The sequence below is a fragment of the Saimiri boliviensis genome, chromosome 1 (genome assembly GCF_048565385.1).
Source record: "Saimiri boliviensis isolate mSaiBol1 chromosome 1, mSaiBol1.pri, whole genome shotgun sequence".
NCBI classification, from domain to species: Eukaryota; Metazoa; Chordata; class Mammalia; order Primates; family Cebidae; genus Saimiri; species Saimiri boliviensis.
Genome location: NC_133449.1, coordinates 261,385,912 through 261,400,785, shown reverse-complemented (window position 1 = coordinate 261,400,785; position 14,874 = coordinate 261,385,912). Strand labels below are relative to the sequence as shown.

At 37.4% G+C, this 14,874-nt stretch overlaps 1 protein-coding gene across 3 annotated transcripts in view; it reads right to left on the bottom strand.

Annotated features, from left to right (window-relative positions):
- The window catches only part of C6 (complement C6), a 70,002-nt gene that overhangs the window by 28,044 nt on the left and 27,084 nt on the right, over nt 1–14,874 (bottom strand). For all 3 annotated transcript variants that reach the window (XM_074386281.1, XM_003925895.3, XM_010336648.2), the window contains 2 exons: nt 8,963–9,203; nt 4,690–4,812 (listed from right to left, as the gene is read on the bottom strand). In XM_074386281.1, coding sequence (XP_074242382.1) covers nt 4,690–4,812; nt 8,963–9,203 — 364 coding nt within the window. The remainder of the gene's footprint in view (nt 1–4,689; nt 4,813–8,962; nt 9,204–14,874) is intronic.

The following is a 14,874-nucleotide window of genomic DNA, read 5'->3' as shown; positions in this document are numbered from 1 at the left end:
TTCAATAAAAATTTTAAACATGTAGGATCAGATCCTGAAGCATTTTTTAAAAAAAGAAATGTACATAAGAGATGAAAAATGGATTTACCATTATGGTCCTGAAGACAAAGTACAATCAAAGTAATGGCTACCAAGAGGTGGGAGTGGGCCAGCCAAAGCAAAACTGGCCTAGTCAAGAGCAAACGTCATGGAAATGGTTTTTTTGGGATGCTCAAGGCATTCTGCTTGTTAATTTTCTGAAGGGTCAAAGAATAATAACATCTTCTTATGAGAGTGTTTTGAGACAGCCAAACTTTTAGCAGAAAAATGCCCAGGAAAGTTTTATCAGAGAGTCCTTCTCTACTGTGATAATGCTCCTACTCATTCCTCTAATCAAACAAGGGCAACTTTGTGAGAGTTTAGATGGGAAATTATTAGATATCCACCTTGCAGTCCTTCTTTAACGCCTTCTGACTTCTTTTTGTTTTCTCATCTTAAAAATATCTTTAAAAGGCATCCATTTTTTTCAGTTATTAATGTGAATTGACACTGTTAAATTCCTAGGATGCTCAGTTCTTTCAGGATGGACTAGATGGCTGGTATCATCACTAACAAATGTCTCTTGAGCTTTATGAACTTTATGTTGATAAATACAGTTTATATTTTCTATTTTTAATTCCAGTTCACTGTGAACTTTTTGAAGTCCACTCATACATATTTAATCTTCTCAAGTAGTAGGATGGGAATGGCAAGCCTTAGAGAGAATCTGTTATATTCAACATGGCCACCCAAGCAAGTGGTTCCTGTGGTAGTCTTAAGGCCCTCACATTTCACTGTGATGTACAAAAACCTGGCAGGGCTTTCCTAAAGCCTCAAGAAGGTAAGGGAGTCTTGAGAAAGAGTGGTAGACAAAAAAGGGCTTGGCCTCTTTGTGAGGAAGATTCAAAGGATATGGATCTAATAAGCTGACATTTTTCTCTGGCTACCCTTGGCATTTTTTCCTTCATTTCAACCTTGGTGAATCTGATGATTATGTGCCTTGGCGTTGCTCTTCTTGAGGAATATCTCTGTGGTGTTCTCTGTATTTCCTGGACTTGATTGAATATTGGCCTGCCTTGCTAGGTTGGGGATGTTTTCCTGGATAATATCCTGAAGAGTATTTTCCAGCTCGGATTCATTCTCTCCATCACATTCAGGTATACCTATCAAAAGTAGATTATGTCTTTTCACATAATCCCATATTTCCTGGAGATTTTGTTCATTTCTTTTTACTCTTTTTTTTTAAATCTAATCTGGCCTTCTCATTTTATTTCATTGAGTTGATCTTCAATCTCTGATATCCTTTCTTCTGTTTGGTTGATTCGGATATTGAAACTCGTGTATGCTTCGCGAAGTTGTTGTGTTGTGTTTTTCAGATCCATCAATTCATTTATATTCCTCTCTAAGCTGTTTATTCTTGTTAGCATTTTGTCAAACCTTTTTTCAAGGTTCTTAGTTTCTTTGTATTGTTAGAACATGTTCTTTTAGCTCAGAGAAGTTTGTTATTACCCACCTTCTGAAGCCTGTTTCTGTCAATTCATCAGACTCATTATCCATCCAGCCTTATTCCCTTGCTGGTGAGGAGTTGTGATGCCTTGGAGGAGGAGAGGCATTCTGGTTTTGTTTTCATCCTTTTTGCACTGGTTTCTTCCAATCTTTGTGGATTTATCTACCTGTGGTCTTTGTGGTTGGTGGTTTTCAGATGGGGTCTCTGGACATCATTTTGGTTGATGATGAAGTTACTTCTTTCTGTTTCTTAGTTTTTCTTCTAACAGCCCCTTCTGCTGTAGGACTACTGGAGGTCCATTCCAGAACCTGATTGCCTGGGGGTCACCTACAACAGCTGCAGAACAGTAAGGGTTGCTGCCAGTTTCTTCTTCTGTTATCTTGGTCGCAGAAGAATACCCGCCAGATGTCAGCCTGAGCTCTCCTTTATGAGGTGTCTCTGTATATACAGGGGTTGGGGAGCTGCTTGAGGAGACAGTCTGTCCCTTATAGGAGCTCAAGTCCTGAGCTGTGAGTGCCACTGTTCTGTTCAGAGCTGCTGGGCAGGTACATTTAAGTCTGCTGCAGTGGAACTCATAACTGCCTTTTTTTTCCCCAGGTGCTCTGTCCTGGAAATGTTGGGCTTTGTAAGTTCCTATCATGTTTCTGCCTTTTTTCAGAGATGCCCTGCTCAGCGAGGAGGTAGCCTAGTCACAGTCTTCCAGTAGAGGTGTTGCTGAGCTGCTATGGGCTCTGCCCAGCTGTTGTGTGAACTTTCTTTCAGTTTTGTTTACAGGGGTCTAGTTAGAACTACCTTGGTAATCGCAGTCTGCCTCAGTTATGGTGGACTGCCTCTGTAATGGCGAACTGCCTCGGTAATGGCAGACTGCCTTGATAATGGCGGACTGCCTTGGTAATGGTGGACTGCTTCAGTAATGGCGGACTGCCTCAGTAGTGGTGAACTGCTCCGGTAATGGTGGATGCCCTTCCCCTCACAGATCTGGACCATCCCGGGCCCAGCTGTGTTTGCTGTGAAACTCTCAATCCAGAGTGTTTCAGATTGCTGGTCTTTGTGGTGGTGGTCCCCTGTTTCAGCCCCCTTTTTTTCAGTTGAATGGTGATTCTGTCTCCCAGGCATTCCAGTTGGAAGTTGAAATGGTGCCTAGATTTGTGTGTTTTTGTGTGGAGACTCGCTGTGCTGGCTGAAACAGCCACACTGGAGACTCATGGTGCTTTTTTGCCCGGGAATCTCCTGGTCTGTGGGCAGTAAAATTTCATTTGGAAATGCAGTGATCACTCACCCTCTGCATTTTTGCTGGGAACTGCAATCCAGAGCTGTTCCTGTTCAACCATCTTGGATCATCCTTAATTAATTCTTATGTTGAATCTTTTTATCTCTGAGTTCTTGATTTATTGAACTCATACTCATTAAATTATTCTACTGCATGATAAGCTGATATAGAATCTGAATTCATATTTTGGTTAATATCACCAGATTATTTGTTTTGCATGCTATATGCCTTTTTGCCCTCTTTTTCTTTTTTGTTATAATGGGAATGTGCAGTTGTCAAGCTAGTTCTTTCATATGGCTTATGCATAATAAAATCATGTATATGTAGACCATCTATCTTTTCTGATACTATATTTAAAATTATCTATTTATTATTATAGTAAATATATTTATTTGTTTTTTTGTCTGTTTTCTCCGTGAGAAGGTAGGCTTTTGGGAATTTCTGATTTGGGAATTTCTGATTCTGCTTCCTTCTAATCTGAGCAGTCAGACAAAATAAGGAAATAGAATTTTACAGAGAGGAAGGAGTTATTTATAATGGCAAGGCATAGGAGAGAGCTTGACTTGTTTAGAAGGCTGCATAAAGTTTAGCTATGCAGAGAAGTACAGGAACTTATGCTTAAGGCCATGTGGAACCATGACATGTTCCAAGTATGAAGGTTTCATAAATCAGGTTTTCCATAGAGAAGATTCCTCTCATAAAAATGTGTAGAATAGACTGGAATAAACCAGACTAGAATCAGGGAGACCATCTAGGGGGCTTCTGAGACAATCCAGGTTGAAAATAATGAATGGAAGGTTTGCCTTCTGTGGAAAGTTTTATATCCATGGAAATAAAAAGATGAAGACAACTTGCAGAGACATTCAGGAGGTAGAATGAATTGTGCATAGTTACTTATTAGATATAGAAGCTAGAAAGAGGGTAGAATCAAAGACAATAGCCAGGTTTCTGGCTTGGCTGACTTAGCTGATGGTGATGCCATTATCAAGGCTGGGACTGCTGAAGGAGAGGAAAGGTGAAAGGAACCAACTACTGCTGGTCCCTCTGCAAGGCTCCTTATAAACATCATGTCACTTAGTTTTCACAACAGTCCTATTAGGCTATAAAGTAAAGGCTATTCAATATGAATGAGAACCAACAGCAACAGCGAGAGAATATGTGAAGCATTGCTGCCTACAGACATTCCTGTAGAAATGTTTAGTGGACGGTAGGTGTCTGAAGTTCAGAAGCGATATCTGGGTTGGGGATTGGGATAGAAAAGTGAAAACTTATTGGGGTTGAAGAATTGGATAGAAAAGTGAAAGCAGTGGCTAAGATTGGGAAGTAGTAATATCATTCTGCAAAACATAACTTGTATCTTCTATTTTTAGTATTTTTGCCTGGATTTTCTTTCTCACTCTCCATTTGCCAAAGTCTTCAGCCATTTTTTAATGCACGGCCCCAAAATAATTCTCTTCACAAAATCTGATGTATTTCAATCTCAGGATTTTCTTCTGCCCATTTTCTTCTTATAGCCTTTTAGAAAATATGACTCTCTTAGACCCTTGTCAATCTGTGTTTTTAATGGATGTTTATGTTTCTTTACCTTGTAAGGTTCTGTTTCACACCCATAGGCACTTCACAATGCCTAATACCGAGTTCTGTCCATGGTAAAATCAATAAATTATGTATTAATAAACCTAAGTATGAGATAAAGAAAACCTTAACAATTTCCTTTTTTAGGTAATGCTAATGGTATTTTATTTGCATCTCCTGCCCCAACACACAGGGTTCTGAGGCATAGAAATGAAATAAATGAAAAGCTAAAAATAGCATAGTCATGTCCAATATGGTCTGTAAATGACAGCCAGGCTCAGGGCACACTGGATAAGCTGCTAAGAGAGGGTACTGTTACCTTCATGTTTCTCTGAAAGCTTGTTGGTGGTGCACCTATGTTCCACTGTTGTTTTCTTAACAAATAAAATACGTTTCTTTGTTTCAATCCGGACACAGTGTTGGCTTTCTTCCTGAGTTAAACCTGGGAAATGAAGTACAAACAAAAACCACTGAGAATGCACCATTGACAATTCAAAGAGGAACATGATGCTCTGGTCACTTCGGAGCTACAGTTACTTTATATTAGCTCCTCTCGTCCCCAATCCCCATAAACTTAAGTGACAGCTCAAATTAGCTTTACCTGCAGATTCAGTCCTGCATGGGCCCAGAGATGGTTCTGAACAGAAGAGTATGTCTGAGTGTCCATTATCTCTCCCTTTAACACTGACCCTCAGAAGCGCATATGAGCCAGCGTGGCTCATCTCCTGGGGATGGTGATGACCTGTCCCTGTTGCCTGCCCCTTGTTGCCACTCAATACAATGGAGCTCTAAGCTTTCCCTTCTATTGGCCACTGTACTGTGTAGTCCTGCAAATAAAGAGACTATGACATAACTGATCTGTTATCCATTCTAAGACCTAGTTTCTGGGCCACTGCTGATTCTGTGAGACCTGAGTCCACTTCAGTTGCTTCCCTGTGTGTCACCTAAAATGCAAATCTTCTTGGCCACGCTTCTTCCCTGAACAGTCATTCTCATACCTCTCTGGGCTTCTTCTCCCTTACTCAGCTACTCACTCAGCCCCTACCTCCAGATCCCTTTTTTTTTTTTGTAATTTCAGAAATTCTGACTTCCTGACCTATGAATTATTTTCAGACTCCTCCCTGGCTATTTTATGTCCCCATGTTAATTCAAGCCTGCAGTTGATACTGGTTCCACTGTCATCTCCAACAAAAGTTGATACTGCCATTTTCTCACCCCATTCATGTATTATGGGAACTGGGATTGATATCTTCCTACTTTCCCACTGGTGCTTTCATTGGATGACTCCCCATGGTCTTATAACTTGTGAAAACCTTGATGCTCTAGGCTCAGACATCTGGTTTTAATACCTTTAGTCCTCATTGTTCTCCTTTTCTAAACTCTCTAGCATCATTTGTTGAAGATATGGGCATCTGAACCACTCCCACTCACCACAGTCCTGTGATCATTCTCAATGGCCTCAAAATCTGTGTGTTAGTGGAAGAGTGGAGGGGAACAGATCTAGTATCTTTGTAGGCTGAGTTAGTACTATCTGGGGTAATTTGAGGGAAATCAACATTTTCTTTTTCTTAACAGCTTCCAAGCCACCTGACTCACTGCTGGAAACATCAAAACTAAAATCCAGGTCTTTTGATGTTTAGTTAAAATTTGCCTTGCAGAATATGAGCACATGAGAGGTGGAGCTGCTAATATCAGCTCTTAAGCACCTAAAAGCAAAGTGAGTTATCACATACTAGTATTTAAGGTTGCAGGTCATAATAGGCAGGGATGAGTGTTTTCAGAGTTTGAGGTTCTGATTAGGTGTGATACTGAAATGGAAATCTGGAGGCATAGATCACTGAGAAATGAGGCTGGGTACATGTGAACTGGGCCTGTCCACCTCATTATTTGGTGACAGTTTGATACATTTGAAGAGATGCATTGTTAGTTGGAAGTAAAAAATTCTTGGTTTGAAGCCCTCATGTTTAGTTTGCATCTTCAGTTCTAACAAAAAGATAATTGTTTCAGTCTGATTGAATAAATACAGTTCATTTTGCTTCCGGTAGGATTGTTTTTATAAGTGGGTTAGTCAAATATTCAGGCCATACTGGGAATGTAATGCATTTATATATGCCTAATTCCTATTCTTTTCTTATTCATTCATTAGGCTGTTATCATTGATAAGTAATAATTAAATTGTATGTGTTCAGTTAATTAACTATAACATAATAAATTAACTATAAACTTCATTTCATTTTTGAGGGCTATAGGTGAATCTTTGAAGATTTGAATGATGAATGTTATTATGACATTGGACATGCAGTGATTAAAATATCTGGACTTTATCAATGAATTTCTGTGCAACCCTTTTCTTCCCCGCAGTATGTCCAGTTTTTTGCTGCTGGACCTCTGTCTACATTAACAAAGAAACTACTTGATCCTGCAGTACCTGACCTCTTAAACCTGAGTGTTCCTCTGCTGTGTGGCACAGGAATCAGTATTTCAGTAATGTCTTTAGCTACTCTGGTGCGCAAAAGTCAAGTGTTAGTCAAAAATGTCATATTAATAATTAGCATGGTGAATAATTTTTAACCTCCAATTCAGAGTAGAAGATGACTTCCCAACAAAAGGAGTTTAAGATTATCCTCTTCATATTATGATATTTTTATTGTTTGATGTTTTCACTGTGTTTATGAAACTCTTTTCCATAGAGTACTGAAGCAATGTCAACTTTTACTCAAGGTTTTAACTTGACTATGGAACATTGAACAATAGAGAAATAAATCAAGGGATGCAAATAAAAAGCAGTTTAATTTTTTTTTCTTGAGGGAAATTAAGTACTATGAAATATTCAGTTATTTTTCAAAAATTAATGACAAGGGATATAATTCTTATTGAATAGAGCATAGCAAAAATTAAATCTATACTTTAGTTTCATGTTATGATGAGGCAAAGGGAGTGAGAATAGGAGAGAAAAGGGAAGAGGCCAGAATATATATTTATCTAGAGAGCTGGAGAAGCCAGGTAAGCATGTGAACTGGAGGATTTCATTTTCTTGAGAAGTCGTTTCTATCAGATTGTGCTTCATTTTAACCACAATTAAAATTTTACAGATATATTATTACATATAAACTTACTGAATATAAGAATATCGAATACATCTTATTGAGAGCTTGCTTGGAGGTTCTAGCAGAAGAATGCAGCTACTTGTATACCCTTGACTGAAGACCAGTCCTCCTGTATTGGGGGTGGTCGTCTTTGACCAAGTGTGCAGCTTTGGGAGGGACACACATGGAGTGGTGAGGGAGGAAGGGGACACCCACCTAGCCAGCCAGATCAGCAGAATCAACTCTGGCAAACAGTGAAGTGACAGATGTCACAGCCAGATTGTTCTTCCATCCAGAATACATCTTATTGAATATATATACACATACATATATGCACATAGAGACACACTGTCAATACATACATACAGTGTATGCATGTGTACGTATATATTGTGTGTGTGCATGCATACATAGATATGCATGGGTATATATTTTGAATTTCCTATCACATCCCAAACTCCTTTTCTTTCGTTTATTATATGTAACTGTCAGTCTCTACTTCTACAGAGAAAGAGATGGAATGTGAGAATGTTTCAGTAGGAAAGTAGAGCTCATTACTCTCATTTTTGTTATAGGGCTTTAACTCTTGAAAGAATGAATAGTTGATTAAAGATTCACCCAGTTCTTAACTGACCTTATTTCTAAGCATTTAGGGGCTCTGCATGCGTGAGGATTATACTCAACAAGTGGGAAATTATTGTCTCAGTATAGCAGCAGTGACCAGAATAATTTTATCTGAGGGTGAGACAAAACCAAGTAAAAGACCAGAGATTTCCCCTAACTGTTTCTGCTCAGCATTGGTGTTGATACTATTTGCAGTAGCAGAAGACATCAAATTCATCATGCAGGAATTTCTCCGGTGGAAAGGATAACTGAGAGGAAACGTAAGGCATGCAGGCAGTGTGGAAGGCCTGCAATGACACAGACCTTCTGAATTTAGTTTCGGGGTTCATCACCAGTAGGTGCTTATGGGGCCCACTCTAGCTTAGTCCCTTGTCAAGTTTCTAATTTTTCTTTCATCATAGGTTTCATCTTGGCTTTTAGTTAAAATTATTACAAGAAAAAGCTTTTTATTTAATTTGCTATAAATTATTGCTCTGTGATATGATCTCCTATGAAAATGTTATTCATAAATTATCTTTTAGAATTTAGTTCCAGCACAAACTTTGTTTCCCTTAAGATATTGGCATGCATCTTCCTTTTTGGGTAACCACTACTGTGTAACCTTATGATGTTCCCAGATGTCAGGAAATTTAGAGACAAATGTGATGCATAAAATCACAGAGGTTAAGCTTACTTATTTTTCTTTATTTTTTGGTCTTAGTTTTCTATTTTTTGTTTCATTTATTTGAATGTGTGTTTGTGTGTATATATATATTTTAATCATTATATCATTTTGGAAATAAAGCAGGATCTAAAGTCAAAGAAAAATAATTAATATAGTAAGAAAAAATGTATTGCATGCTATCATATCAGTTAAAAAGAGTGAGGACTGAAGAAAGTTACCTGAATTCTTTAGTTCCTCGCTGCTAAACTGATAGAGGAGGTCATATACCCCGCCCAGGGAGCCAGAGGTGAAATAATGAGTCCCAAACTCGTCGAATATTCGGCTGTACAAAGCAGAGTTGTATTCTAGGGGCAGATGGTTAAGTGCTTTCAAAAAGACATCAGAAAGGTGCAGATCTTTAGTTTTCATTGTGAAGTTTAAGACTTTCATCACTTTATGGATCCTAATGAAACTAGAATCCTAAATGGAAGAAAGAAGTAAAAAGAAAAGATAATTAAAGCTAATGAAAGTTTGAAGTACCACACATTTAAATGTCATTGATTTATCATTAGTTTCATTCCCTCCATAGTATTACAACAACTCTCACCCTCTATTGCATGTTCTCACATACAAAATTACAATTTTTATTTTACTTTCCAATACCAGTGTTCAACATCAAAACAGATAAGATTATCTCAATAATGCAAAAGATTGCTATTTAATTTGCTATAAATTATTGCTTTATGAAATTATCTTCTATAAAAATGCTATTCATAAATGATCTTTTAGAATTTAGTGCCAGTACAAACTTTGTTTCCCTTGAGATATTGGCATGCATCTTCCTTTTTGGGTAACCACTACAGTGTAAGCTTATGATGTTCCCAGACGTCAGGAAATTTAGAGACAAATGTGATGCATAAAATCACAGAGGTTAAGCTTACTTATTTTTCTTTATTTTTTGGTCTTAGTTTTCTATTTTCATTTTATTTATTTTAATATGTATTTTAAAAATCATTCTTCATATCATTTCAGGATCTAAATAAAGTCAAAGGAGAATAATTAAAATAATAGAGTAAGAGATAAAATATATTGCATGTAATCATACCAGTTAAGAACGGGGGCATGTGCTCTCTAAGAAAGAAAAATATCAGTGATCACAAAAGTCAACTTGCTTTCTTGATTGTCAATCATGGCTGCATTTCTACTGAGTTTTTATTTAGAATGCTTGCTAATGTGAATAGTTGAAAAACGATTGTGCGGGAAACAACAGATGCTGGAGAGGATGTGGAGAAATAGGAACACTTTTACACTGTTGGTGGGAATGTAAATTAATTCAACCATTGTGGAAGACAGTGTGGCGATTCCTCAAGGACCTAAAAATAGAAATCCCATTTGACCCAGCAATCCCATTACTGGGTATATATCCAAAGGAGTATAAATCATTCTACTACAAGGACACGTGCACACGAATGTTCATTGCAGCACTGTTTACAATAGCAAAGACCTGGAACCAACCCAAATGCCCAACGATGATAGACTGGATAGGGAAAATGTGGTACATATACACCATGGAATATTATGCAGCCATCAAAAACGATGAGTTCACGTCCTTTATAGGGACATGGATGAACCTGGAAACCATCATTCTCAGCAAACTGACACAAGAGCAGAAAATCAAACACCGTATATTCTCGCTCATAGGCGGGTGTTGAACAATGAGAACACATGGACACAGGGAGGGGAGCACTACACACTGGGGTCTGTTGGGGGGAAATGGGGGAGGGGTGGGGGGTGGGGAGGTGGGAAGAGATAGCATGGGGAGAAATGACAGATACAGGTGAGGGGACGGAAGGCAGCAAAGCACACTGCCATGTGTGTACCTATGCAACAATCTTGCATGTTCATCACATGTACCCCAAAACCTAAAATGCAATAAAAAAAAAAGAAAGAAAAAAAAAAAAAAAAAAAAAAGAAAAACGATTGTGTGCATTTTGAACTGAAAGTTATGCAACTGAGATGGAGGTTATATAGCTGAGATTCAAGTTACAGCTTTATCACTAACTGGAAAAAGCTTTTGATTCTCTAGAATTCAGTTGTCAAATGATAAGATGAGGGCTTGCACCTGGAAACATTTCACACCTCCTTTCAACTCCAAGATGCTGATTCTCAATTACTTAGGGGGTGAACTTAAATAAAATTATTTCTATTCTCTCTCCTTCACCCATATGTAGAAATACATGAGTTTTTTTGTTTACAAACCTATTTGTTTATCATTTCATTTTATGTCAGATTAATTTAGAATTAGCTGGTCAATATTATGCTTAAAATCTCATTTCCTCAGATTATCTTTCTATATAGCCACTGAAGTTTATAAGTTTTTATGTATATTGTTGAAAATTTTTTTTACATGCTTTATCTGATCTCTCAATTTTAATAAATTGTAATAATAGAAACAGAGTAGTTTCACAAAATAACTATTGTAATTTTGTGTTAATTATTAACCATATCCTCTTTGCTATAATTATGGCACAAGATGACTGCTGATGCAAAAGAAAAAAAAATCCCCAAAATTGAAAAGGAATCAGCATTAATCTCCCTTCTTTCCTTCCTTCTCCTTGTTCCTCTCCTCCTTCATTGTACTTTTGGGACTTTTATACATTTATTGCCTAGCTGTCTTAGATGCTATAGAAACAGAAGTGAAGAAGGCAGACAAAGTTCGTGCCTTTGTGGAAATTCCATTTTAGTAAGTTCTCATTAATTCTATTTTTAACTATAATACTTGAATTTTGTCATAGAACCACAGTTTTCAAAAGTTGGAGACCCCTTGTGCTTTCAATAAGAAGCACACTCATTCCCCGAGTATCTGAAGTGCCCGTTCTGGAAGGTTCAGTATTTCCAGGATGCTTTAAAGTCTCAGTCACAGAAAATACAAGTTAAACTTGGGTAGCTCAACTTAGCACAATTACCTCCATGGTGTTCTGCTTGCTGGTTCATGATAACTGAAACTGGCTATTTTAGAGTAAAAAAATATGTTAGTATAGGTTATTAAACCACATATAATCTATTTCAACAATGTGTGAGGTCTTGCTTTATTTTAATATTTTTGTGATTTCAATGTTGTAAAGTATATCAGGAAAGTAGTGAATTTACTGAGTTAACTGATATTTTGCTTGGAAACAGAATGTTTGCTCAACAAATGTCTAGTTTGATCTGTGATTGACAAAACAACTGAAGCATTATGCTCTACTGAAAGGCTTGGATTGATTTTCAATTTTGTGGTATCTTGTTTCCTCTACTTGAAGAGTAAGAGAGGCTGCAGTAGCATTTTCTTTTCTTTTCTCTTTCTTTCTTCCTTTCTTTCCTTCTTTCCTTCTTTCTTCCTTTTTCTTTATCTTTTCTTTTCTTTTTTTTGTAGATGGAGTTTCACTCTGTCACCCAGGCTGGAGTGCAGTGGCAGTATCTCAGCTCATTGCAACTTCTGCTTCCCAGGTTAAAGTGATTCTCCTGCCTCAGCCTCCCAAGTAGCTGGGACTACAGGCACCCGCTACCATGTCTGGCTAATTTTTGTATTTTTATTTGCACAGAAAGAGACTAGAGTATCTAGTTTTTTTAAGGTTCTATAAATAATTTTTACCATGTTGGCCAGGCTGGACTCAGATTCCTGACCTCAGATGATCCACCCACCTCAGCCTCCCAAAGTGCTGGGATTACAGGTGTGAGCCATCATGCCCAACCTCATTTTCTATTTACACTGAAATTCCATAATTCTGTTCACACCTAATCAAAGATGACAGTAATGATGTTGGATTGAACTGTATGAGGCTAACAATTCTGTAAACCAAAATGTTTGAATAACAGTAGTTTCGTATGTTCCAATCCGATATTATGAATAGCTCTGAATTTTTTCACTTTGGGACAGACTATTAGAGGATCAAACAATAGCTGTTTATCTACATATAAGGGTTTTACAGATGTTCTCTAGCATGTTTGAAATACATATAAATCACATATGTGAAGCAGGACGTAGGACTGTACCTATAACTCATCCAAACACGTCTATCTCCTTTCATCTTTGGCTATGTTTATAAGCAGTTATTTGCAATCCTGCATGCTATATTATACTGAGCTAGGGAGCCAAAAATAAAAAAGGCCATATTCCCATGCCCAATCCCAGATATTCTGAATCAGTAATTAAGGGAGAGTCCTAGAGATGTATATTTTTACTTACAAGAAATTCTGATACTATCTTGTCTTACAAATATAATTTGTCAGGTTTGGAGGGCACTGTAGGACCCATAGGTGAAATGCAATAGGATTCCCTATTTAATAAATGGTGCTGGGAAAATGGCTAGCCATAGGCAGAAAGCACAGACTGGATCCCTTCCTTACACCTTATACACAAATTAACTCCAGATGGATTAAAGATTTAAATGTAAGACCTAAAACCATAAAAACCCTATAAGAAAACTTATGCAATACCATTCAGGACATAGGCATAGGTAAGGACTTCATAACTAAAATACCAAGAGCAATGGCAACAAAAACCAGAATAGACAAATGGTATCTAATTAAACTTAAGCACTTCTGCACAGCAAAGGAAACTATAATTAGAGTGAACAGGCAACCTACAGAATGGGAGAAAATATTTGCAATCTATCCATCTGACAAAGGGCAAATATCCAGAATATACAAAAAAGTTAAACAAATCTACAAGAAAAAAAAACAACCCCATCAAAAAGTGGGCAAAGGATATGAACAGACACTTCTCAAAAGGAGACATGTATGCGGCCAATAAATACATGAAAAAAACTCATCATCGTTGGTCATTAGAGAAATGCAAATCAAAACTACAATGATACCATCTCATTAAAAAAAACAGGAGACAACAGATGCTGGAGAGGATGTGGAGAAATAGGAACACTTTTACACTGTTAGTGAGTATGTAAATTAGTTCAACCATTGTGGAAGACAGTGTGGCAATTCCTCAAGAATCTAGAACCAGAAATACCATTTGACCCAGCAATACCATTACTGGGTAATATACCCAAAGAATTACACATCATTCTACTATAAAGACACATGCACACATATGTTCATTGCAGCACTGTTCACAATAACAACAACTTGGAACCAACCCAAATGCCCATCAATGATAGAGTGGATAAAGAAAATGTATCGCATAGACACCATGGAATACTATGCAGCCAAAAAAGGATGAGTCCATGTCTTTGCAGGGACATGGATGAAGCTGGAAACCATCATTCTCAGCAAACTGACACAAGAGCAGAAAAACAAACACTGCATGTTCTCACTCATAAGTGGGCTTTGAAAAATGAGAACACATGCACACAGGAAGGGAACATCATACACCGGGGTCTGTCGGGGGTTGAGGTACTAGGGGAGGGATAGCATTAGGAGAAATATCTAATGTAGATAATGGGCTCATGGGTACAGCAAACCACTATGGCACGTGTATAACTATGTAACAAACCTGCACGTTCTACACATGTACCCCAGAACTTAAAGTAAAATAAAAAAATAAAGTAAATAAAAATCAGGCCATTCAGTTTCTAACTCTGGCATTTATTTACTGTAAGATCACTGGAATTCTCTCAGCTTTTTGGACTTTAGTTAGTGCATGCCTTATGGTAGGTATCTGATAAATGTTCGTTGAATTAAAAATGCATACATGAACTTCAATTTATTCATCTGCAAAATGATGTTTAGATATTGATTCTAATAATCTAGAATTCTTTTGAGGGTAAATGAAATATTTGGGAAAATTATCCATACAGTGCTGTTGGGTCTTATATAAGTGCAGAAATGTCTGTCTAAATAAAAGTAGAAGAGCAATATGATTAAGGTAGGAGCAAGCATAATATGGTGCCCTCCATTTGCTGATCCCATTAACTCTGACATTGGTACTTTTGTCTCCTCCCTCTCTAGTTCCATGATTCAGGGCTCATTCTCCTCATTCATCTCTTGGGAAAGGGCAAATGCTACTAAGGGTGGTGATTGTAGTGAGCAATAGACACTATTTTAAAAGACCTTTGTAAATGTCTAAAAATTTCAGATAGAAATCTGTCTCCTAAATTGTTTAAGCACTGTGAGACATATCTAAGAGATTTAAAATGCAAATAATAAGAGAAAA